The sequence below is a fragment of the Zonotrichia albicollis genome, chromosome 2 (genome assembly GCF_047830755.1).
Source record: "Zonotrichia albicollis isolate bZonAlb1 chromosome 2, bZonAlb1.hap1, whole genome shotgun sequence".
In the NCBI taxonomy this organism is placed as follows: Eukaryota; Metazoa; Chordata; class Aves; order Passeriformes; family Passerellidae; genus Zonotrichia; species Zonotrichia albicollis.
Window position 1 is genome coordinate 27226926 of NC_133820.1, and position 25898 is coordinate 27252823.

The window sequence follows — 25898 nt, forward strand, 5'->3', positions numbered from 1 at the left end:
GGTTAAAATCCAGCACATAGGTTTGTTTGAACTATGCCTTTGCTGTGTTTTGGGGCTTTCCCACCATTTGCGTTGTGAAATTCAATGCTTGATGCAAGAGTGAGACACTGCTCAAGTGGTTATTTAAAGTTAATGTTTAGAAACATAATGCAAGCTACATTATCTTTGGGACAAAAAACGATTACTGTGGAAATGGACCACTTTCTGGCAGTCTGCAGTGTAAAGGAGACAGATCTTTAGCAGCTATTTCATTATGTAAGGTGTTAAAGGTTTTATTAGATTTTCAGCTTTTCAGTGTAAATACTGGACCTAACACCAAGAAACTACTACTACACTGAAGAGTATTGTTTTCCATAAGCAGACAACTGATTATTATACAATATAGAAAACTATGAGGGTTTTATTTTCTTCCTTACTCTTCTTGTTTTTCAAATCCTAAAAGGTAGTGTGGGAGACAAAACTGCTTTTGAAATAAAAATTTTACTATGTCCTTGAAGAGGAAAAGACAAATTTAAGAGATTAAGGTCATTAAGAGATTCTTCAATAATGGTGTATATCTTCATGAAAACTTAATTGTTAAGGTCCCGTAGGAAACTTATTATAAACCTCATTTCATGATATGAAGGCTCTGATGTTGTTTTCTGAATACATAAATAGTGATTTGCATATGAGAGAAGAGCCCTTGAAATCATAACACCAAAGACACTGTTGTCCTGTGACATTCTGGAGGTCTTTGCTACTAGGAATTTTATTCTAATTTCTTAATGGAACAAATACTTTTTTAACAGCATCTGTTTATTCACCTATTCCCCTTGGTTTTTTGAACCCTCTGCCTGAGGTTTCAAAAACCAGCTACAGTTGGCAAAAGGGTCGAGGAACATAATTATTGCATAATTATAGGAGCACAATAGTTCTTTTAAATTGAAAGTGGAATAGGGGAATTAGTGCTTCTAAGGGAATGAAAACCTCAGTTCTGAGAGGCAACAGGCAGTGGCCAAGCCGCACAGGGGTGCTGGCCAGTCAGTCAGTGCCTGTGCTGCTCTGAAGCAGTCCCAGCATCTACTGTTGCCTTCCCAGCTGGGCAGGTGTAGGACACAAGTGGAAGCTGGGGCAATATGTGATGGGAGCAGGTTGAGGTTATTAGAAGGCATTGGGTGCTGTGGGAGGATGGATTGTAGGAGAATAGAGACAGTGCTGAAGGCAATCTCACCCCTGAGGAGCTGCAGCTGTACTGATTGTCAAAGAGTAGGAACAGCCCTGCCCTTAACAGGCCACAGCTATGGCCAATAAGGATGGGTGCTATAAAAGAGTGGGTTAGCTTCTCAAGAGGACTTGGAAGTTGTGCTGTGAGGAGGAAGGGTCAGGTGGGTGTGCAAGGGACAGGAAGGAGTCAGCTGTCCGTGCGGAAGAAAGAGAAAAGGAGTCAGTGTTGTGAGTAGCTGCTTGTGGGAATTCACAGAGAGAAGGTATGAAAGTTTTACAGTAAGATAATGAACTGGTGCCAAGCACCAATGCCAACAATTGGTGCCCCATATGGGGATGAGTCCTGACAGGGTGAAAATCCATGGTTCTCCAAGCTTCACTAGTTCTGCTGCTCATGAAAGAATTATTGGATGCCTTTGGATGTCGTGTTCTTTGTGCTAAGATGAAATATTTTAATAACATGGAGATGTATGTAGAAGTTTCATGGAAGTGTACATAGAAGTTTCATGTATTTCTAGGCAGATGAAAAAAATTCTTTTTTTCACTCACCTTATGTCATCTTTGTCAAATGAGGAAGTTTATCTTCCTGATTTCTCTATGATGATAAAAATAAACATTTGTTCTGGAGTATTTTTATTACAATGATGAAGGTTTCATTTCACCTTGTATTTCAGCTATCTTAGTGGAAGTCTTACCAGTTAAGAAGAAAGACACAAAGGAAAAGTGCTAAAGAAAGGCTGTCTGCTATTCCCTAGTGAAATGCCAATCCTCATAGTTACAGTTCTGGTATTTTCTTTTTTATCCCAAGTGGCATTTGCTGCAGATAAGATCGTAAGGGAGTTTGGCTCAGCCTGGCAAGCTGAAGGATGGGTTACACTAACACATGCTTTGTAAACAAGGCAAGGCGTCAAATATATGAAATTGGATTTCTCTGGGTTTGCTGACAGCTCACACCTGGTTGCAATAATAAACTCTGCTCTTGGTATTTTTACCTGTCAAAGGCTGGCTCAGAGGAAGGAGAATGCCTTCAAGAAGCTTGGGAGGCTTGGTTGGATTTCAGCAATCAAGCTGTAGACAAGGAAGATTAATGACAGAGAAATAAGACAGAGTCATGGGGCATAAGGATTTTAAAGAATAGCCTTAAAATAGGGTGACAGCATAGCTCAGATTGGAAGGCACCTCTGGAAAAGGTCTGGGTCGGCCCTTTGCTCAAGCAGGGACAGCCAGAGCCACTTGCCCAGGATTGTGTTGAGTTAGGTTTTGATTATCTCCAAGGACAGAGACTCCACAAACTCTCTGAGCAACCTGTGCCAATGTTTGATCATCCACACAGTAGGGAAACCTAAACAAAAACAGCAACAACAAAAATTAAGAAAAATGTTAGCTGTAGTTCATTAAGCAGAGATCCTAGTCCAGTCCTAGTCTATCAAAAGCACTACTTCCCTACTTTTCTGGCTGCTGACCAAATAGAAATATACTGTACAGACAGGAACTTGTAGTCTTGAATGCTCAGGGCACAAGTTGTAAGTTACTGCAGGTTAAAGCCACACTGTGTCCCAGGCTAGTATCTTGAAATGAAAACTTACTGCTTTATATTTACTAAAAAGGTCATTGTGCCTGGAAAAAAAAAAAAAGGACTGGATAAGAGGATAGCAGGAAAGGCTGAGAGGAATAGGTTGTGGATGGGGTGACAGCACAGGTGAAAAGGTTACCAGGAGTACATGTTGCCCATAGTCCATTAGCCCATGCCAGGAGACTTGAAGGTCCAAGCCATGTTGCTATATTGCAGTGCTGGGCACTGCTGCAGTGTCTTCCTCTCTTGCCAGTGCTCTCCTGTTAGGCATCTCTCAGGCACAGATGGCTCAGGTGACTGTCCTGGGCTGGCCTCAGGAATGCATTGCATCCTTTAACTGCTAACTTCAAACACAGGAGCTTTTAGATCTTTATGTGTATTTCTTTTAACACCACACAGCTGGACAGCACTGGAACAATTTAATATTCAGTTGCCTATCGTCAAAAATTTACTTGAGTGAATGTGCTATTAGTCCTTTATTTCTCCCTTTCATAGCACAGTAGTCATTTAAAACAGAGGATGCATATATAGGCATCAAAGAATATTTTATATATATATATATATATACACACACACCAAAGAATAAAGTGATGAGAAATCTGAATATGTGCAGGGTAACTAAGAGGTAAATCCAGCCCTGGAAATAAGGGCAGGCCACATGAGTAGAAGAAAAAAATTTAACATAGGCAAAATTGGAAGGTAACAGTGATGCGTTTTATAAAGAAGCTGTTGCTGTATCATTTGAAATCAGCAGAGAATCAGTCAGAGGAGAGAAGGCAGATGATAAATGATTCATTTGCTTTCCTCCTCCTTGAGATCCCTTTCTTTGCCAGCTTGAGTTAACAGATGTCTTAAAGATTATGAATTCACAGGAAAAATAATGCAAGACAATGGGCAGCCAAGACAGTATTCTGATAGTCTAAATATTTTGTTCTTCATATGTTATCAGCTATTGAATCTCAAAATCTAGAAAAGCTCTTGCATTAAGGAAGGAATTTGCTCACAAACACTTTGGTTCAATGAGAAATGGTTCTTCTGTATTTGAACTATAATCTCTTTTGTTCATTGTGATCCAGCCTTTGGTTACAGGCACGTCAGCTGGGCCTGGGGAAACATGAAGACTGATTTTCTGTTGTGCTATACATCAAATAAAGTCTTATTGCAGAACTTTGTGATCTTTGGTGAGAATGAATTCAAAGGACACTTATCTTTAATGGTATGAAATCCTTCAAGGTTAGCTCAGTGCAGTCTGTTTTCAGCTTCAGTAGGGGACCATTTCTCTGCAGTCACTGTTCACTAGGTGGGATTCTTGTATGAATATGCTAATCCCTTTAGGGATGGGAAGTTCCACCCCCCAGGTTTGTGTTGAAGATACCAAAGAATACTTTAGGAATACCAAGATTTGTTACAATGAATTTTGCAACCTAAAACAAACATGACAGTGTATTCTTTGAGGGTTTCTACATTGAAAACACATTGCATTTACAGTACCAGAAGCAGAATAAGATGTGAAGTAATTATTCTGACTCAAAAGGGCTTATTGATATACTCCCTCTTTAAGAGAAAGGCTAGACACATTGGTGAATATCTTGTCATTTACATGTATCTCTGTGCTAACTGTAGTGAAAACTGAAGAACTGAGGGCTCTGAAGTGGCTGCCAATACTGTTAAATTACCAAGGAGTTGTGTTTGCAGGGCCACTCTGTGCTTGTCTGCAAGCAGATGTGTCACCATGAAGTGCTAAGTTCTGTACTACAGCCCTGGTCTGCAGTTAGATGGACCCTCTGTCTTCCTCTCTTTCCACGCACAAATTTGGCTTTGTTCACTAAGCTGTGTGGAGTTCAGAGGTCTTTTACATGCATACATATCCATTGCAAATTGATTTACAAGAGCATGTTTACACTCAGAGTGAAGGCCAAATGGTCATCAGATTTGCTGTCATTCCAGCTCTGGGTTAAACTTCATCTGCTGGAAAAGGATATAAAACAGTGCTGTGTTTGCTTTAGCCTGTTGCTACAGAGTCATCATCCTACCTCAGTGCACGCTTTTTTAAGTATAAATGCTTTTTTTGTCTTTATAAAAGGTTTAAATTGCAGTTTTAGTGCAGGCTTCATCTCTCTTACTGGATTGTAAGATACTGAACATCTGTGAGCACCACAGAATGACAAAACTAGGTAAGTGGTCTAAGAGCACTTTTTACTCCAAGAAAAAAAGTTAAGTTACTTAAAGGGCTATTTCTGTAAACAAAAAAGCATGAGTCATCTCAGATGCAGATTATATTTTTCTTATCAGATATTTTTCTTCCTTCATCGTCTGTCTTGCAAGGCAAAAGATAATGAATTACACCAAGCCTTAAAAATATTTATATTGATCTTTCCTTGCAGCATAAAGATATCTATTATCTTTTGTGAGGTATTTGATTTGAAATTTTTCTCTGAGATATGGAGTCATAGACTTGCTTTGATAATTTTTTCCTCTTAGGTGTTGCTAGGTGTTTAAATAAAGGTTTCTATATTACTGGATTTCATTACTCAATAATGTAAGCACACAATGAGAGCAGCCAGTATTCATATTAGTTCTCAGGTGTTGGCTTTTGTAGAGATATTTAGACTGATATTAGTAGATAAATTAATATTTACAAATCACTGTATCAGGATATGGTGTGGCTCATAGTAGCTCTGTAAGTAAACATGCTACTGCTATTCACAACACAGAAAATAATTCTAGCCCTGAGGACAAATATGAGCATTAGCCTGGAAGTGAAGTTGGCTGTGGCTGCAGCTGTGCTGTGGGAATGCAGCTGAATGCAAGGCATGACTGGAGGTGGCTGGGAAAAGTAATTTGAAATTTCTTGATCATTCAAAGGCTGCCAATGGAATCTGCAGACTTCACCTGTTCCTTTTCTCCTAACAGCACCACAGACTAATCAGAAAAAGCTGATTATCTTTGATCTTTTTAAAGCAAGATTTTAGTGGATATTTGTACCTGCAGTAGTGATGAAAGCACGTGATAAAAGGGCTGTGAAAAGTGTTGATCCCATGGTACTGAGGGGGTCACTGGCTGCTGTCTTACCTGTCAGCATGTCATATTTCAGTTGCTTTTCTGGTCAGGGGCTTTCCTGTTTCCCTTCATGTCAAGAAGCTTTCTGAGTAAGGCTGTTTCTTGTATTGTTTTGTGGCTTCAACATCTGAAGAGGGGTGTGGTGGCACCAGAGTGTGCTTGGGCCTCTAGATAAGAGTGAACACCACACTGAGACATGACAGTGCTTCCAGTGACTAATGGAGCAATTATAAAATTTGACTATTGCTTTTCATGTAACAAATATAAAAGTCTTTAAAGTAATGAATGATCAGTGGGTTGAGATTGCAGTAAGGTTTTTAGGAAAGCTTTTGTGTTCATAATGCTTAAATGGAAAGCATTTTTAAATGTTCTTTCAAATTGAGGGAATAGAATTGTAGGCTGATTATGCCTATCTCTCGCTGTATAAACAGCTGGAAAATAAAGTTAAACCTATAACTGTTCTTATCCTACCATCTTAATCTGTATATTGAATTCATGCAGAACAGGAAATATGTTACTGGAAAAGTATGTAGTAGTTGTAAATCTTGAGAATAATAAAGCATTAGGAATATATTACAAAAAATTGTGTGCATTAATTTTTTCATACCCTAGCAGTGGTTGCTTTTAGTTATGGAGAAGAAGTTACTAGAGAACATTTTCTCATACTGACATTTTTAAGCACTGTGATTGATACATGTATTGTTCAAACTCACTCCCATCATTTTCTGCCCTCATAAATAGACTGGATCTCTATCATCCAAGTGTCCTTGTTATTCTAAATTGGTGTATTTCATTATTGTAAAGACAAAAATGCATCTTTGCAGCATTTAAGGGGCTTTTTTATTCAGGCAGGAAAAGAGAATAGTTAAGGAAGCAATGAGAAAACAACTGGGCCAGGAGGGTGTTGTGTAGTTGTGAAAAAGTGTTTGAGTTGAGCACATTGGGCCTTTTATTGGGCCACTTTGGACCAGGATCTTTTCTTGAGGTTGTAAGATGCTCCATGGTTTTGGTTTTCCATTTATGCTGGGTTCATGTTGTTGGTTTAGCATTAATTATTGCAGTCAAGGAAATCCCTTACACTCCAGGCACTCTGAATGTGCTCAGGAGCAGAGGATTTTGAGGAATAAAGCCTGCTTTTTGAGAGAACTAAAGCTACAAGGCAGTGATGGCAGAATTGAATGTTATACCTTTTGGCATTTTTGATTAAACACTCTCTTGATAAATTACAGCTTTTTGACTGTATTAAAATCTTTTGGGAAAAAAAAAAAAGCAAGAAGACCAAAAGAACTTGATGTGTTTGTGGCATCTTTTGAAAAAGACACTATATTAAAAAACTAAATTGCTGGCAGCCTTCTTATCATGAGCCATCACTCTTAATATTTCATCAGTTTAGTAAAAATGAATGCTTATAAATGCCACAGAGGCTTGTTTAACCGATGAGAACCACTAAAAATATACGGGAAAAATTCTGTGGCATTCAGAGTTTCTCATGACCAAAAACTGAAAATGCTGCAGAGCTGGCTAGATGCAGGTGTTGCAAAACTGCCTCCTCTTTTTCTCCAACCTTGCCTGAGGTGGCTTTTCTCCCCCTGCACAGTATGTGTAGGCTGACTTGCCAAAACAGCCTTTTGTTTCTTTTTTTGCATTTGTTGCTCAGTTTTGGAGGATAATGATACACATCTGATCTGCTTGATACAGAAGTGTTTCTCCTCCACTTACGGCGGGAACTATCTGTGTGGATCCTGTGCCAATGTTAATTTTTGAAGTTGTGGGACAAAGAATGTTAATTTTCACTTTCAATACTGAGGTGCCTTTCTACCTACCTTCTGCTTAGCCATCACAGAGCTAATGGTGCCTGGTGTGGTAGAGGACCAGCAGCAGCAAGAAGAATTGATTTGTTTCAATTTATCCTATTTGTTTATTGCTGTTCTGGATATATATTCCTGCATTCTTGTGCAGCCCTCAAATTCTAAAGTATAGCATAAGATGCCCTTTATGACAGCAGGCTATTTTGGATTATAGAGTTTTCATGATGGTAGCTGAGAAATAATAACAAATCTGAACACGAGGAGTGCAATTGAGGGCTCCTCCTGGGGCTCTTTCCTCTGAGCAGAGCTGAAGGACAGGTGGTTGTGTAACCCTGCACGCTGAGCTGCAGCGTGTCAGCAGCCCAGGGAGGAGCCCTGCCAAAGCCCAGCTCTCTCTCCATGAGGTTTTGAAATGTCTTGGCTTAATTGCCACGGGAGCCACATGCCTGAGTGCTCCTGCCCAGGGTCTCAGTGTCCGTGGTGCAGAATGAGACCCTTGCTCCCACCCTGGCTGAGTCATTTTCCCAGTTTGCCAGGGCATCTCTTGGCTTCCTAGTGTCAGCTTTCTAGAATTTAGGATTTGTGTCTGGGCTTGTGTTTCAAGGCAAATTTAATGTAGTTTCCTAGGCTTTAGGAGCACTGCTGAACTGGAAAGTGAAGTGTTTGCTGTTTGTGGATGTGTTACTAATTTTTGTTTAGTTTTGTTGCCTTTAGTGGCAAAATGAACAGATTGTACAGATAGTCTAGAGGAAAATAAAATTCTAGATTACAAATCTGACTGATGTCCTAGATGCCAAATATGAAAAAGAGTTTTGGGTTTTTTTAAGTTATTGATTTATTGCATGTGTTCATTTTGTATTAGCTCTCATGACTGCAGCAAGCAGAAAAGTCATTGCTGTATCTTTTGCATCTTTTCAGCATTTCTTGATGCATTTGTTTAATGCATGTTGTCACCTCTTGGAATGAAAATAAAGTGTTGACAGTGGGGGTTTTTTTCCACTGCTAAGAGAGGCTTATCTGAAGCTGATCTAACAGAGATCAGAGTAAGACCTGCAATGTAATGTCATTAGAAATTGAAAAATCTGTTGAAAAGCATGGATACTCTGGTATCTTAAAATGAAGTAGCACAGTTGTTAGCAGTCTTAAATAAAAAGTCATCACTTTTTAAAGGTGTTTGTGAATTTTACTCTTTAGGTAAGTCGGCCAGAAGTCAGCTTCAAGACAGCAAGCTGGTAGTAGAAAGCTAATACTTTTAGAGAGTACTGTGTAGGAATCCATGTGGTTTAATTATAGTGAGGAGAACATAAAAACTGATTATGCACAGTGGTTTTGCAATTTAGAGCTATTTTATGTCATTTGCTGTATGTTTGAAGTGCTGATGTGTACAGGCAGTTTAAGCTATGTGAATTATGGGGTGGAACATACGAGAAGTGGCAAAGATGCAACAGCAACTCATGTTTGCTTTTGATTTATTCAAATGTTTTCTCCAGAGATCAATACAAAATAACAGCAAAGACCCAAGTAGTTGGCCACTATCTCAAAATTTAGCTAAGGGGATAAAATTTTTTGGGATTCTCCCATGATGTATATACAATGAGAATGGCAAGAGAAAAGACCTGTTTGGGCCATTTGGAAATCCTGTGTTTCTGTACTTGCATTTTTAAACTTGGTCTGTCATCCAAGAAAGAATATTTTGGTTTGTATATGCCTTTTTGTTCTTTAGATACAGCTACTACAGATATCTATTGTCTGCAGTATTTCTTGTAGCTATTTAGATGATGAAGTTTAAGAGGTACAGGTACTAGAATTTGTATATTTGATAAACTACCACATTTTCAGTTCTGCATGTGGTTGAATTTACTATGTAGTTTAATACTGTATTTTACACTTTCTTTCTTAAAGATAGATTACAAAGTATGCAGCCTGCATGCAAAGTCCTAGGGTTCCTGTTAGTTTGGAGTTGCTTTGTCTAATTTGCTTGTGATGATTTAACTGCATTCTGGATTAAGTTTCTATTCCATTTATGTGCATTTTAAAACTTTCAGATTAAGAAAGAAAAAATGTTGGCAGTGTATGGTTACACTCTGGAAGTGTCTTTTGAGTTTATTTACAGTTATTTATCTGATGTTTCCTTCTGCTTTGGGTTAGGCCTGAGTGATGATCTCAGCCTCACTAGTGTTGTGGTTCTGCCTGTCACACGCACAAGCCTGGCTCCAGCTGTGCATATGGAATTAACTTCTTAGTCAATTTGCAATTTTCTCCTAAAAGCTTTTGACCAATAGTACTATGTCTTTGCTGTAAGTTGCTTCAGTTAATTACTGCTGTTATGCAAAAGAATTATACCCATTAAAAGGCCTGATTACTGCTGCATGTTTTTAACAAAAGAATAAATTAATTGAACAATGAGGCTTGCTGTTATTCTGTCAGTGCATATGTGTTAAAATGAGATGGTGTTAAAAAAAAGGTGTCCTCCAGCCTTTCAGGTTCCTCTCAGACAAATCTTGGCCATAAAATCCAGAGCAGCAGCCAGATGGCTGAAAGTTGGAAGTGTTGCTGTGGAGTCTAGCAAGAGAAAACACTCCTGGGTAACAGTAGAACATTAACACACTCAGAGTAATGCACTACTAGCAGTGATGCCATTCTGCATTGTGGCTTAATTGTGCTTGATGGAGTCCTGCAGTCTCTGTGATTTAGCTGCACATGTCAAAGCAGGGAAATTCCCAGTTCATCTGCCTGCAAAAAAACACAGCAGCGTTACATAAGCCATTTGAGAGAGTACTGGAAGCACCTCAGATATTCTGCTTCCCCTCACCTCCTTCAGTTTATTTTTCTCTTCTCTGGCATACCAATGCCGCAAATTCAAATGAGACCAAAAAACCCAAACTAAACAACCTCCTCCCACAAACACATCTTCACCCCCAGTATGTATTTCCCCACCCAATATTCCCTCCCATCTTAGTTCTGTTTTCTGCTAGACTGTTCTGTTTTCTGCTAGACCTCAGCAGGTGTTTTTTGTCATCCATCCAAAGCCATTCACCCTTTATAACAACATGTGGGTGATGAGAGAGTTGGAATTGACATGTCAAACCACAGGTCAGAATTACACTGCCAAAGCCTTCCAGGAAAAGAAGGAAACTGGAACTTGACCGTTCTGGAGCCTTCTAAAATTAGAATGGTGTATTTGCTAGTGGGTGGGGATAAGAGGATGGAGCTCTTGTGTTGTGGAAGATAATGACAGAGTCACATTAGAATTTAGTATGACTAAGACTTTATTTGAAGTCTTATAACACTATCTTCAATATACTTAAAGTAATTTTAAAAATTAACAATTTTTTATGCTGTTTGCTCTTAATTAGGTCATTTTCTTAAAAACAGCTAACTTTTGGAAGGAAGTTTGCAGTCCTACCTTTTTTCTTAACGTGTGCATTTTAATACACACAGTTGTAATGGATAACTCGTATTTTGCTTCTGCTTATTAGTAGAAAGGAACTGGCTAAATCAAAGATGGGAAACTCATTTTAGAGTGTTCTCCTTTAAACTGTCTTAAGCCAAGAAAAAAATTCAGTTATTTAAAAAAAACGAAAAGGGGATACAGTAAGCACCAAGGCCGGCTGTGCAAAGCAGCTGCATATAGGTGCATAGATTAAAATCTATACACATATATGTGTAAAAGTCATCTTTAGTTATGCAATAGTTGCTTTTTATCTTTTTACACATTAGATTTAGAACTAGTTTCTATCTGACTCATATCAAAGCTCAGCTTATCTAGTCAGGAGACACTGACTGAACCAGTTCCCCCCAGTTACGGATACAGCTGTAAAGATGGAAGAATCGAAAGTCAAACTGAGACTGATGGCCAGATAATGCCATGTGCAGGAAAATCTGAAATAGAAGACAGGAAATTTCTTCATCTTGTCATTTTTGTCCTCATAGAGCAACAGGATAGGCTACAAAGACATTGGCATCAGGGAAGATTAGACTACAGAAACCACCATATAACCCACTGACACTTGCACATGTCTGTATGAACATCTGTTTCATGATAGAGGTTTTGAGTTAAAAAAAAGGTAGTTTGGGTTTGAGAATTCCAGTTAACTTTGAAATAGTTCACTTCCTATGTTGCTTCTGCTGCTGCTGTGCTTTCCAGCTAATCATGAGCTGTCAGTTTGTGCCCTTTTCTGGGTCTGATGTCAGCACCTAAGTGCCAGTGCAATTTTTTTTTTTTTAGTGTAGCATTGCCTCAGCTCTTGATGCTGCTTACGAAGGTAAACACTGAATGCCAATATGCTGTCATTGCCCCTTCTTTCCTGCTAATGCCAGAGGAGTATTTAAATGTATGGAAAGGATGCTCTCTCTTGCATGTTTACAGCTGGAGGAAGCCCCTTGGTGGCCTCCTGCTGTCAGAGGCAAAACCACCATTTTAAGGATCTGATCAAATACCACTTAGATTACACCACAAATTAGATTTGTGCCCTTAAAGATTTGTTTCAAACATCTAAATATAAGTTAATAATTCCTTTTTCCATTTGACCTAACTTTAGACCTTTAAAGTTAGTCTGCTCTAGCCACACCAGTAGAAAAAGGGCTGTAGAGCTCATCACCTCATGTTCCTCTCAAGTGCACCAGGCGTTAGCATGCACATAGGGACCCTCAGCACCTTCTCTTTAAAACCAAAGGTATTCACTGCTGGGCCTGTTGTCTTGCATTAGATCAGAGAGAACAAATAATTGGTGCATAGAATCAACTAATGCGTGCATAGAATCTATGTCTCTTGCTGGCTAGCTACCCCTCACTTAGGTATTCCTTTAGAGAAAGATTTCGAAGGAGAGGGGAGAGCAGTGACACAACCATGAGACTAATAGAGATAAATGCAGACTTTCACTAGATTTTGTATACAGTAATAAAATAACTTTATGGATTGGGAGGGGGAAGGATTCATACAGATGTATTATTAACATCCAGAATTGGTTTTATTTCTTACTCTCAAAAATATTCTCCAAAGAGCCATGCGATATTTATTATTAAATAGCATGACAACTGCCATCTGTCACATCAGGAAACATCAGCATATCAGTTGCTATTTGATGCTAGAAAGCATAGCAGGAATGCTATTTTTAGGGCAGATAGCCAGCCTCTCTTGCACAATCAAAGAAGCCATCAACATAGAAGGTATTTATTATATTTAAGTTATTTGGAATGCAGTTGTGTAAAGTTGTCAGTTTAGGAGCATTTTAGTTTAGATGGTGAAGAATGAGAAGGCATTTTAGGTGGAAAAACAGCCAATTTGAGAGAGTTTAGTTACACTGCATTAAGGTATCAATTTTAACATTCAGAAAACTGCCACTCATCCAGGATTGCAGTGGCAGTGAAAAATATTATCAGAAAGCTAAAATCAGTGGATTCCTTTCTATCTTCTTTCTTTAGTTTCAACTACTAGATTAGGAAAAAAACTTGTAACTCCGTAACTGTTTTATCACTATTCAGTCTAGAGCAGGATTATCAAGATATGTTGCAGAACAAAAAGTAGACTCGCCATAAAATCTACTTCTGTAATTTAATTTCACATTAAGACCATGCTTGGAATATGTGTACACTTTCAACTTGATGTTGAGCATTGAGCATGTTTAACAGTCAAGAGAAATAGCATAAGAGAAAGTGCATTTACCTGTGTAGAGTGCCTGTATATATTTGTGTGGATACAAGTATATAAATTATATGAAATAACATGGTTTATACAGTGCACACCTTCTAGGAAGAGAGAATAGTTAGAGAATTCTGTGTTTTGAATAAATTCTCTCATCCTCCCTTCTGCTTCTCCACCACAGTCCAACACAGTCATGATTTGCATCAGCAAGTTGTACTTCAGCTAACAGAGGCTAAGCAGCCAGCTTAGCAACTTAATTTAGGGAAGCTCTCTCATCTCATACAACATAATTACACGTAAGCCAGCAGATCTGGCAAATGAACCTCTGGAACAGAGCATTTTCACTAATCTCTCTTGAAACTCTGATGGCAGAAGTGTCAAGTTGGGGGTCTTACTCAAAGCTATGGATTCACAGCCTGGACATTCAAGCTAGAAGAGAAAAATTGCTGTTAACATAATTTCCAGTGTCTGACTGATTATCAAAATTAGCCTGTCTTAACCTTACTAACTCAATTGCAATGGTTTTCCTTCTATTTTCTTTAACCTAGCATTAGTGCACCTTACAAATACATGTGTGCACAGACACATACACACACACATACATATATATATATTTATCTCTCTCTCTATATATATATATATATATCTGCATGGTATAGAAATGTGAGTTCCTGCCTGGTGCAGCAGGAATATCTCTGTGACTGCCCCACCTCCCTGGTGCCTTGGCATAACGGGTGTGACGCTCTGCAAGCAGAACTGGACAATGGTGACAATGGTGCATCTGCCTTGGCTATGTCACCAAGGTGATGTCAGCCCATGCCCTTTGTTCAAACTGATACCATAAAAAAAAAAAAAGAAAAAAGGGGAGGTCACCATTGTGGAAGACTGTCTTCTGAAGGGAACAGAGATCCTGATATGCCAACAGGACCCATTTCTTTGGCTACTCTGCAGTCTCCCTGGGGCCAGGGTTGAAGGTGTGGATGGAAAGATTCCCACCCTAGTACAGCCCTCAGGTTATTGTCCATTATTGATTTCTCAGGTAGGCAGTGATAAAGTTGCAGCTAGCAGACTAAGGGAAATCTTGGGGTTGATTATGCAGGGCCATGGGACACCTGCTTAAGGGATCAGGAGCACAAGCAGAATTCTTCTCTGTCCTTCCAGTCACAGGCAATGAGGATACAAGAAGACACATGAGCTGATCAATATCTTGCTCTGAGCCCTACCCTATTAGAAAGACATTGAGGTGCTGGAGTGTGTCCAGAGAAGGGAACAGAGCTGGGGAAGGGTCTGGAGCACAAGTCCAATGAGGAACAGCTGAGGGACCTGGGATTGATTAGCCAGGAGAAAAGGAGTCTGAGGAGGGACTTCACCACTCTCTATAATTATCTGAAAGGTGTTTGCAGTGAGGTAGGAGTTGGGCTCTTCTCCCAGGTGACAAGTGACAGGATGAGAGGAAATGGCCTCAAATTGTGCCAAGGGACATTTAGATTGGATATTAGGAAAAATTCCTCCACAGAAAGTGTTGTCAATCGTTGGAGCAGGTTGCCCAGGGAAGTGGTGTAGTCACAATTCCTGGAGGTATTTAGAAGGAGTTATTTAGTGTGGAATTTAGGGATGTGGTTTAGTGGTGGACTTGGGAGTGCTGTGTTAACAGTTGAACTAAACAGTCTTAAAGGCCTTTCCCAACCTAAGCATTTTTATGATTCTGTGAAAAAAATATAAAGAATGGTTAATGAGTTATTTGTACACCTGTGTGAGAGTTGTGGACAAGATACAGCTGAGACTTTATTTCCTTATAAGCTTTGGATCCCTTCCCCATCCCTCTGGTTTCCAGATTTGCCTACACCATGTGTACAGAGCATTAGCATAGAAGAGAAATTGTAGTCAATACACTTGGAAAGATCCATTGGGTGAAGTTGGTCCATCCTGTCATTAGGAAGCACAATTATTTAAATTTGGGCTCTTTTTGTAAGGTAAATCTAGGCAGAAAGACTAAGTATCACAGACATTCACATTCTAATAATAATGCACAAAGAATAATTTTTATCTTTAATAATTTCCCATGGCTTGTCTTTGGCATGGAATTTTATTTTAATTTTGTGATTTCCCTATTTCCTTCATTTCCCTCAGGAGAGAGAAGCAGAAGAAGAAGATGTCAGGTGGCTTTCAGTTACATGCCTCAAAATGAAGATGAATTGGAATTAAAAGTTGGTGACATCATTGAAGTTGTGGGAGAGGTGAGCACATCTTTAATTGAATATACATACATGCATTTCTGACATGTCTTGTGCATGCTAAGCTCCTCAGTGTATAACTTAAACCAGACATTTTTCTTCTCTGCTATACTGACCTGTCTGGTTTGGGTTACTGTTGGGGATTAGGGGATGTTGGTTTTTTTCTTATGGATTTTGTGACCCTTTTTTCCCCCCTGTAGCATTTCTGTTGGTTTTACATCAGTTGATGTTTCACAGTTATGTTCAGGGAAAGAGCTCCAAGTTTGTGTTACAGAGAAGGACCAAAGATTAATGCAAAAGAAACTTTTCCCAGTTTGAGTAAGTCAGCCACAAAGAAAAGTCACCTTTGCAAAGTTAAACACATTTAAGAAATTTACTTGAATCTCTACTGGAGTTCACCTTTTGTCATCTTTGGCAGCAAATTTTAAGAATTTCATTTTGGTCTTAATCAGTTAAAAAAAAAAACCTAAAACCAAAGAAAAACCCCCAACAAAATATTTAGAGACTCAAGAGCCACTTATTTTGCTTAGAACTGGATGTGAAAAATTAATCACGCGAGCTGGGAACAAATTATGCAAGCTTGCACAGAAGGACAGAGATTTTCCTTGCATGGGTGACTCTGGCTGCAGGGTCAAGAAATGGTGTTTGCTCCCAATACCTTCAGTGTTCCATTAGAGATTTTACAAATATCTTCTTGGTAGTATGAGGACCAAAGTCAAAATGATAACGTACATCCTTTGAATAGAATACATTTAAACTCTTTTATACTTATTTACTTAGCTTTAAAAAGAAGACCTTAGTCTGCTCAGGCAGCCAACATAATGTGTGTTACAGTTTGTATCATTTATTTATAAGATTTTATTTCCTCTCTCATAACTCAGCAGTTAGTAATTAAACATTCATTTTCTTGTCTAGGATATATAGTTAATTTACTTTTTCCTTCATCTGTCATTTAAGCAGTCAATTTGAAAATATAAATTCTACTGTAATCTGTATGGTATCCAGCATTTTCTTATAAGAGATTAAATTCTCATATCTGAATGAAAGGAGCTTAGTGATCTCTGGTTTTGCTCTAACCTAGCTGTGCACACCAGCTCTGCACAGCATTCTTCATTGGAATCAGACATGATGTGTCACTTAACCGACCTTATTCTGTCTGTAAGCAGTTTTGTAATGGGGGAATCCAAGGTTAGAATGGAGTTTACAATATTTTGAACACATTGTAAACTCCACGTTATGATGAGTTTCATGGCATCACATGAACTGTTTTCATTGGCCAATGTGACGTAAATTTCACCTCACATGGCCACACAAATACTACTTAAAAGTTTTAAGTCTGTGTTTTTTAAGAGTAAATTGATGGAATAAAACCTTTTCCTAGTATCCAGCCAACAAATTAATTCTACTGAATGAATTATATGATTAAATAATTTAGGTGACACACTAAGCGTCTCTTATGTAATGGATCTCATCTCTTTTTAAATTTGAAAAACTTAGTTATACACACCTGATTTATTTATATCCAAAAGAGACTGAAAATATCAGCATTAAAATTGAAAAATGTAGAACTATAAAAGTGAAACATTCCATGTACTTGCATGTGTGTGCTTGTAGTTAAGGGCATGTTTTTTGAAACCCACTTAGGTTTCTCTTTTGGGTGAAAGTAGAGTAGCTGGCAGAAATAGGATATTAAATAGAAATTCTCAGTGCTTCAGGAAGTATTGTTGTGGGACCCTTATTTTCCATTATGGTTGATGCTAAGCAGTTGATGTTGAACACTTGTTGTAGCTTCCTCTTCTGCTGTTATCATAACAGTGTTAATTCCTCGAAAAAGTAGAGCAGAATGTGTCTTTTGAAACAGGAACTTTATCTGATGCAGAAAGTTGCACCAACAAATGTGCTGATTTAATTGTTTACCCTTCTGCTTTTAAGTAATGCTGCATAAAGAGTCATTGCATTGAAATACAATTCATAGTGGTTTTGTCATTATACAATGCTTCTTATTTCAAATGATAAATATTTGGGGTGAGTGACTTATTGTTGAAAAAATGTCTTCCTCAGTTGTGAAAGTTGAGGGGTTTTTTTGCAAGGGCCAAAATCATGCTCTGTTATTGTACAAAACCCTCCCAAAGAACCAGAAAAAAAGCCTTTCCACATAGGCAACAATTTGAGATAATTCTTGTAAAATACAGGTTTTGTTTATAATTACTTAGGAATAAAAACTGGATGATATCTTCCACATTATTTAGAGCAGTTCCCTGTAATTGGAATATTAATGGTAATTCACTTTCCATTTCCAGTTGCTCTTTTCTCTCATCCCATCTTTTTATTCATGAATAGGTCTCAGATTCCCACAGACAGTATTTTTTTGAATCTTCCTAAGAAAGTTGATCAGTTGAATTCATTGGCTTAATTGACTTGGATTAATATTTTAAAATCTCCATGGATTTCTGTTTAGTTGAAAATAAATTGATTCCTAACTGAGTTACAGCAAATAAAACTGGTATTATTTAGGTCAAAAAACCATCTATGTATCTTCATGTAGTTATTGAGAAAAAAAGCCAACATGTTAAAATGTTGTTCTGGTTGAACAACTCATTAAGCTTTTCCTGTTGCAAAGAAAAGCTAAATTGGACTTCATTATTAGAGAAATGTGCTCTGCTTCTCCTCAAGATCACTGCCTGCAGCACAGGGTTGACAGAAGGGAACACAATTCTCAGAAGCCTCCAACAATGTCCAAGTGTGTTTTCCCAGATTCACAGGTAAAAGAAGTTACAGTGACATCACATGGGGATGTGCTGAGGATGAGGATGCCTTCCCTTCTCCCACCTCCCCGTATGTAATAGCATCCAAAGCTACCCAGATCCTCCTTCCTGCTGCCAGCAGATGGGATAAGATGTTTGGAGAGGGTTTTTGTGCCTGCAGTAGTGGTAGGCTAAATGGAAATTCCTGTTGTGGCAGAAGTGATTTGGGGCTGTAGAGCTGGTTGAAACAACAGCAAGTTGAATTTTGAACTTGTCACCAGATGGATATCCTTAGAGGTTGTGCGTGTTCAGAATTTATATTTCCTTCCTATTTGTCCTAAGTAGTTAGAAATCAATTATAATAAGATCAAACATTCAGCACAATAGATAAAATGCTTGTCATTAAAATAGGTTTCCATAACTACAGAGACACTGATACCCATGAGACATTAATTAACAGACTTAAATTAAAAGTACATTTAAAACTAACAAGAGAAGAATTTCCATCATTGTTTATGTTCATGTTTATTGTGTGATTGATAGCTTTTTGCTTGTCATTTTCTTACCTCATTAGCTCTAACTCTAATTACGGTTGTTCCAAAATACAACTGTAACTAATTGTCTTATTAAATGCAGATATCTGAATTCCAATTATGTTTCACCCTTACACTTTCAGGGGATGCCAGATAATTAACCTGCAGCATGAGAGTGAGGACATTTGGCATGTCACTCAGGAGTTCTGAGGCTGCTGGCATTTGGGATTACTCTGTCACTGTGCTGCTTTTTACTTTTTGGCCTCCTTCTCAAACAGCTTTTTGGCAATGTGTAGTGAATGGAGTGGAGCTCACAGGGCTTTGACTGAGACTTTCTGTAATGCCACTGAGCTTATTCTTTGACTTTTAGGTAACATTGCCATATATTACATGATCAAATCCTATCAGTAACTATTTTTAAGTTATAAAAATGCAAACTGAATTTTGACCAATCTGTTGCCTCTTATTTGCAAGATTAATAGATGGATGTTTTTTGGTCTTGTTATCAGATAAAGTGATGCAACCCATGTCCAAGAACAAGATAAATTGGGGATTGACCTGGACTTTTCTTACAGTGACTTCTTTGGCCTCTGTAGAGTTGAAAGGGGAATGAATATTTAACTGTAGTGAGGGGATGGTCTGTGCCACAAATAGAGAGCTGTATAAATTGCAAGATAACAGCTGGGAATGAAAGCTGGGGTTTCACATCCCTCAGTTACTTTTCTGTGGAATGCTGTGCCAGTTATTCCAGATTCTCTTCTAACAGGCTGTTCTTGAGGATTTCTATGCCTACTCCTTCATTAGTTAGTTCATGTAGTAGGGGACTTTTTTTGGGGAAATAAGGGTGCAAGTAACTGCTGAGTCCATATAAGGTCATCCAAGTTCTACATGATTCTTAGTTTCTTATTTAGAAGATGATATTAAAAAACCCCATCAAAAACCCAAACCACAAAATCAAACACTCAAAAATTCCCAAAGCACATTATGACACTTTAAAATAAAGAACTCCAAAGCTGAAAAGATTCCCTACTACAAAGTACTTGTGCATTTTTATTTTTTATCTTCTGCACCCGAGTTATTAAACAGTTTCCAGATCTATTCTGCTGTACCAGAATCCCAAGGGACGGCTGACCCTTTAGGGGCATGGCTCTCTCTGAATGCACTCCAAGAATAAGCCATCAAGTGGCACTGTAGGCGCCATCTTCTCTTGAGGTCTCGTTTCCAAAATTTATTTTCCCATTGGCAGTGGATGTGATTTGTTTATTTTGCCTCTTGGGAATCTATGTTTTTAATTTCTTTTCAACATGTGATTGCTTTTGTCATTTGAGCTCAATGTTTTCCATTAGAATTTATAAACTAAGGGAGCTTTTTTCCTCTGCTTTCTGTGCTCTAGTTCTCTCAAAGCAAAAGAAAATCTGTTGACCTTGAGTTTCTCTCTCTCCTGTTGTCTGCTTCTGGCATTGCTTTTATTCCTGGGACTGTGTTTTAGTTTCAACAGCTCAGAAAGACTCTGTTATGATCCATGGAGACTTTCTTCCTCTTGAAACCTTTCCTGACTCTGAGCTTCCCTCATTTGCCTTAACTAAACTGTGAGTAATCTGTCAGCCTAACAGGCAAAGCTGCAGCTTGTAGAACATCTTGTGGGACTGGCTAATAGAGGAATTTATTGGAAATACACTTTAGGTCAGTGTTTCCAAAGAGCTGAACATTTTAATAATTTACCAACTTTAGCCTATTAATTATATAGCAAGGTGTAAGCAAGCAGCTGTGGCAGCCCTAGATTTTCTTGCAACTTCTTTTCCAGCATGGGGGACATGGACTGCCAAATGAAGCCCTCCTCTTTTTAGATTGTTTGATTCAGCACATGAATGCTGGGCATAAATCAGGACATAAACGTATAAATTCTGAAAGCACTTTGTTTTAATAGCATGGTAACAAATTTTCTTGAGTTCGTGCCTCCAGATGGATTACCCCCCATGAATAATGGATTTTCATTTGTAAGGTTTTATTGCCTGTGACTTATTGCAACTTTTCAAACCATATGGTAATGGAATGCCCCAGTTTGGGATAACTAAATCCTGGAGGTATTTTAGTGTCTTGTATTGTATGGATTCATCTCTAGCTGGTGTGTTTTAAGGCTTAAGGATATGTAGCAGATAGCTTTAATGTTTAAAATACTTAAAGCCTTTGATACTTTTGATGAAAATTTCCTAATAAACCTTTGGGAGGCCCAGTTTGACCTCAATCTCTAATGTCTTGCTAAGATGATTCTGCATTTCCCTTGTGGAAGAAACCCCTTGATTTTGCTTTAGATTTTTTTCTGAATTTGTAGAATTATTGCATGCAACATGGTATTTTCAGACAATTAATTTTTCAGTCAGCTGAAAAGCTTAAAATATGCTAATGAATGATCCAAGCATATTCATGTGCACTTTAGATTTAGCTGTCTAAAGATCTTTATGTATGTATATATTTCTATACATATAGATAGAGATCCATAGATCAACACATTGCATAAAGTGCTTATTTTAACTGTAAGAAAACCCTGAAGAGAACTAAGCAAGTAATAGAAAGTAGAAGTAAGAAAACTCTGGAACAAGTAAGCAAGTGAAAATTACTTGAGGAAAAGATGGAACTGAATGATATTAGTCACATTATTTGTCAAGTAATCTCAGCATCTTCCAAAGCAGGGATCTTGGGAACTGTGTAAATCGTCTCATTAATCTTCTGGTCAATCAGCTAATGCCGTTATGGTTTAATATTTAGCTCTAATCAATATAACCACATGGGAATACTGCATTAGAAAAATTGAATTATTTTATAGCTCAAAGAGTCTTGGCCATTTTGTGTATTTTCTATATAACAATAAAATTTTATATGGAATATAACATTTATATCAGATGGTCTTTAGAGATATAATTTGTGGAGTCTGAGTGCTGTGTATCATGCAGTTTCAGTTTTCCATATTGTTTTTTATTAGTCTGGAGAGAAGAAGGTAAATATTACCTTTTAGAGACTCTGATACTGTGATGTAAAAACCTGCACCTCACTGAAGGGATTGAGTGATATGTGCACATTCTATCTTCTCAAGCAGCAGTAGGATAGTAAGAACAAGATAATTCCCAGAGATGTGCTGGAGCTCACCAGTGCTACTGAGGCATTGAGGGACAGTAAGTTTTGCCAGGGACAAGTACTGAAATTAAATGAAAGTCTGGTCTGAACTACTTTCATATTAAAACAAAAATTTTATTAATGAGATCAAGAAATGTGGATTTTTTTTGACTAAAATGTGTAGCTAAATTCATTCTCATGTAGCTAAATTGAGAAAAAATGCACATATTCCTCTATATTTTGAGGCAATATTTAGTTGTATTATTGTGAGATTTCTTTCCTAGGGACTCAAGTCTTTTCACACAAGATAAGTGAAAAGACTTTTCACAGACTTTTTTCTGTGATAATTAGCTAGGTTCATTTAAAGTGTGGGGTTGTTTTTTTAACAATAAAGTTAACTTTCTCTTTTCATAACTGGGGAGAAGGTAGGCAGAAAAGATATGAGTCAACCATTATTGGAGACTGATGTGTCACAGACCTACACTGTCCTCTCCTGTCATATTTTTTAGTGAAGGGACAGTGTCTGACAGATGAAAAACATCTATCTATCAAGAATGTGTTTAGCAGATGCATATAATCAGTCGTGTCTTGCAGTGCCATTATAACCTAAAGGCATTTCTAAGGGCTGTCATTTCACTGCCTGACACCACCATTTAATCCTAAATGGGTTATGGAGGAGGGAGTTTGCAATTTTAAAGTGATATTTTCTCTTGGGTTTTGGCTAGGTAGTGTCCTTCCTCCTCCTGACACTATCATTATTATTATGTATTTCAGTACCTCTTTGTAAATCTCAAGTCAAATATGCATTAGTACTGGTCTTTGTTCTCCACAGGTTTCTTACATTTACACATGAGTGATGTAGCAGAATTCTGAATTTCTAAAATACAAAATTTCTGATTTTGATGGGGAAGGCAGGAATATTTTCATTATATTAAGATAACTAAATTAGATTCTCTGAGTAGCCCTTTTTAGGTGTTTCTCTTTCACCATTAATTACTTAGGGAATTCTAACAGAATCTGCAAATCACATCCACTAAGATGGTCTTGAATAGCCATACAGTGTGCACTGAAAATTTACTGATTGAATGGATATCCATAAAAGTTGAAATTGTAGAGATACCATGTGCTCTCTAGTTGCTCTTTTATCCTTTTTTTTAATGCTCATCCGTGCTTCTGACTGCTGTCAGCACTGCTGACATTTACAGATGGGTTCATGCATCTCTCTTGTTTTCACTTATGAAGAAAAAAAGAGAGGTGTTCTGGCTTGGAGCCCATGCCATGTGCTCCTTATACCTGAAATTAATTAATATAAACTATTCATGACTATTACTGTCATTTATTGAGTGTATATAATGGTCCTCAGTAAAGTGTTGCTTATGTAAAAACCCCATTTTTTTTGTCTCTGTGCAGGTGGAAGAGGGCTGGTGGGAAGGTATACTCAATGGGAAGACTGGCATGTTTCCTTCCAACTTCATAAAGGAGCTCTCTGATTCTGATGATGTTGGAATAGCACAGGAGGAGCAACTAAAGTCAAGTAAGGAAAACTTTATTATTGATGTACTGTATGTATGTTTGTGTCTTTAGCTCATAACACATTGATAGGATAGCACATTCCTATCTCTTGCTGGGAAGTGTTTTTGAATGCCATGTTCTTAATTCATGCTGAAAGGGTCAGAATATGATGATTTATGTATACCTGCAGTGCTACCTGAGTTGCGGCATTGTCAGTGCTCTCTGAGCTGTGTAAGCCTTGCTGAGCCACAGCAGACCAAGAGGAGAGAGAAGGCAATGATGGTCACTGCATTTGTATTTCAGAATCAGTGACAAGGGAATTTTTGTCCTAGAAGTGGAAAGTACAAAGTGGCTTATTTAAAGTGGAGGGATTAAAGTGCCATGCTTTCTGTAACAACTCCAGTAGATGAAGGATTGATAATTGCTGGTGTGGGACATGCAGCACTTTTTCCCTCCAGGTGCTGAGCATGTTTCTATCAGCTCCGACACCCACTGCCCCAGCAGCCAAAGGGAAAGGGGCCAGAACTGGGACATGGACTTTGTTCTCTCATTTACAGTGGGCCAGTACTGCTGCAGGTGAAAAGCATATTTGGTAACTAAGTTTGCAATAGTATAAGCGTGGGAGTGGGTTGTCCTGTTTATAACTTCTCGTGGAGAATAACCTGAACCAAAAGTGTGCTGTTACATGAAATGGAAAGCTGTTGGTCCTCATGTTTTTTATGTTCTTCAAGCAGCTATTACCTTTATTTTTTCCTAATTCAGTGATCAAATCTGACTTTTCAGAGGAAAAAAAAAAAAAAAGCCAATTCTATTTGCATATTTCAGGCTAATTCCACAATACTTGCCAAGGTCTTCCTATTTTTAGCACTGCAGATGTTCATTGCTATGTAGCATTCTCCTGAGATCTCTGAATAAACAGAAGTCAAAGGACTACCAAGATCCTTGTGAGCTGATTTCAGCTGAAATTTACCAAAACCTTTATAGCTTACTCTGTCAATAAAAGGTAGAAAATTATAACACTTTTTTCTATTTTCCTTATTTTTCCACTTAAGGCAAATTTTTCACCCTTATTCCATAGCACAAAAATAAGATCCTGAAAGCCCTGACATTTGCAATTATGGAAATATTTTATCTTTTTTTGTAATAGAGTACATTTTCATGTGTGAATGTGTACTGGTGACCTACACCAGTAGGTGGTCAGTGCAGTTCAAGATATTTAAATGTAACATTCCTTCAGACTGGAATTAACATATTTTAAACTTTAAAATTTTTATGTGATGGAGAGGGAGAAAGGCCATTAAGTGAAGGTGCATGTTTCAGTGAGATTGCAAACTGCTTTCTATAATCTTATATGATCTCATGAATTATGTTAATTAATTATAAACACAGTGAGTCTTGGAAGAACTAATTGTGTAGAGTAGTTTCAACTCTGGAGTCTGTAGTGTTTGGTACTATATAAGTGAACAAGGTAGGTGATAATGTTCAGAATGGAATACCCCAATGTTTTCTATATGAATGAATGAGTATTCTTTCTTTTCAGGTAATTTAGTGATATATACTTCATAATAGGCATCCTAAAAATGGCTTTAAACAAAAACATACATTGGAGTGTGCAAAAGCAACCACAAAGCATTAACTCTTGATGTCCATTATGGTCCGTGCTTTGTTCAGACTTGGGTTTGTGTGCTGGTTCTGTCAGTGCAACCCCACCCTGTGATACCTTTGTGGAGAAGACAACAGTAACACAATTATTGTTTTTGCATCTTTAAATAAATTGAAGGTAACTGTAGGTGGGAGATGGATTTCCTACTTTCTTGTATTTAATTTAATTTTTTGGAGATGCTTTGTGGCTATCTGAGGAAGTGTTAGATATACCTATAAATCAAAAGAACACTGTAAACCTCCTGAGAGAGAGACAGTGACTCAATGAATGCTGAGATTGTTATGGGGATTTTAATGTTTTTTAATTTATTTTTTCTTCAAGTAAAACTATAAATTTAAGAATTGCATTCCCCTAGGAGAATTATGGGAAATATATATAAATTCAATTTTTTCTGTATGTGATTTATGTGATTGATACAGCTGTTGCTCTCCAACACATAGTGCTTCATGAGGCTCTATTCAGGCACACTGAATATCTGGATTTGAAAATCCCTGTAATGAGACTGCAAAAATTTGAACAAGTTTACGCAACTGAATAGGAATGATAATCTCATTCAGTCTGAAAATATATTTAAAAAAATAAACAAGTAAACCCTGAAAGATTTGGCCATCAGGCCGGTAGCACAGCTGAAATGCTCTAGGTTACACTCAGAAAGAGAGATGAAAGGTGTGTATTCACACCTCCAGGTCAGCTCCTTCCTCCATGGATGACAGGATGTGACAGCACCTTAAATCTGCAGTAATTCCTTTTTGTTTCTCTGGGAACTTTGAGTGTGTCTGTATCACAGGACTTTGCAAGGTGGAATCCCTGAAT

At 37.9% G+C, this 25898-nt stretch overlaps 1 protein-coding gene across 7 annotated transcripts in view; it reads left to right on the plus strand.

The window, feature by feature from the left end:
* The window catches only part of SH3KBP1 (SH3 domain containing kinase binding protein 1), a 212590-nt gene that overhangs the window by 90876 nt on the left and 95816 nt on the right, over positions 1-25898 (plus strand). For all 7 annotated transcript variants that reach the window (XM_005484339.4, XM_074534637.1, XM_005484341.4 and 4 more), the window contains 2 exons: positions 15419-15525; positions 23321-23444. In XM_005484339.4, coding sequence (XP_005484396.2) covers positions 15419-15525; positions 23321-23444 — 231 coding nt within the window. The remainder of the gene's footprint in view (positions 1-15418; positions 15526-23320; positions 23445-25898) is intronic.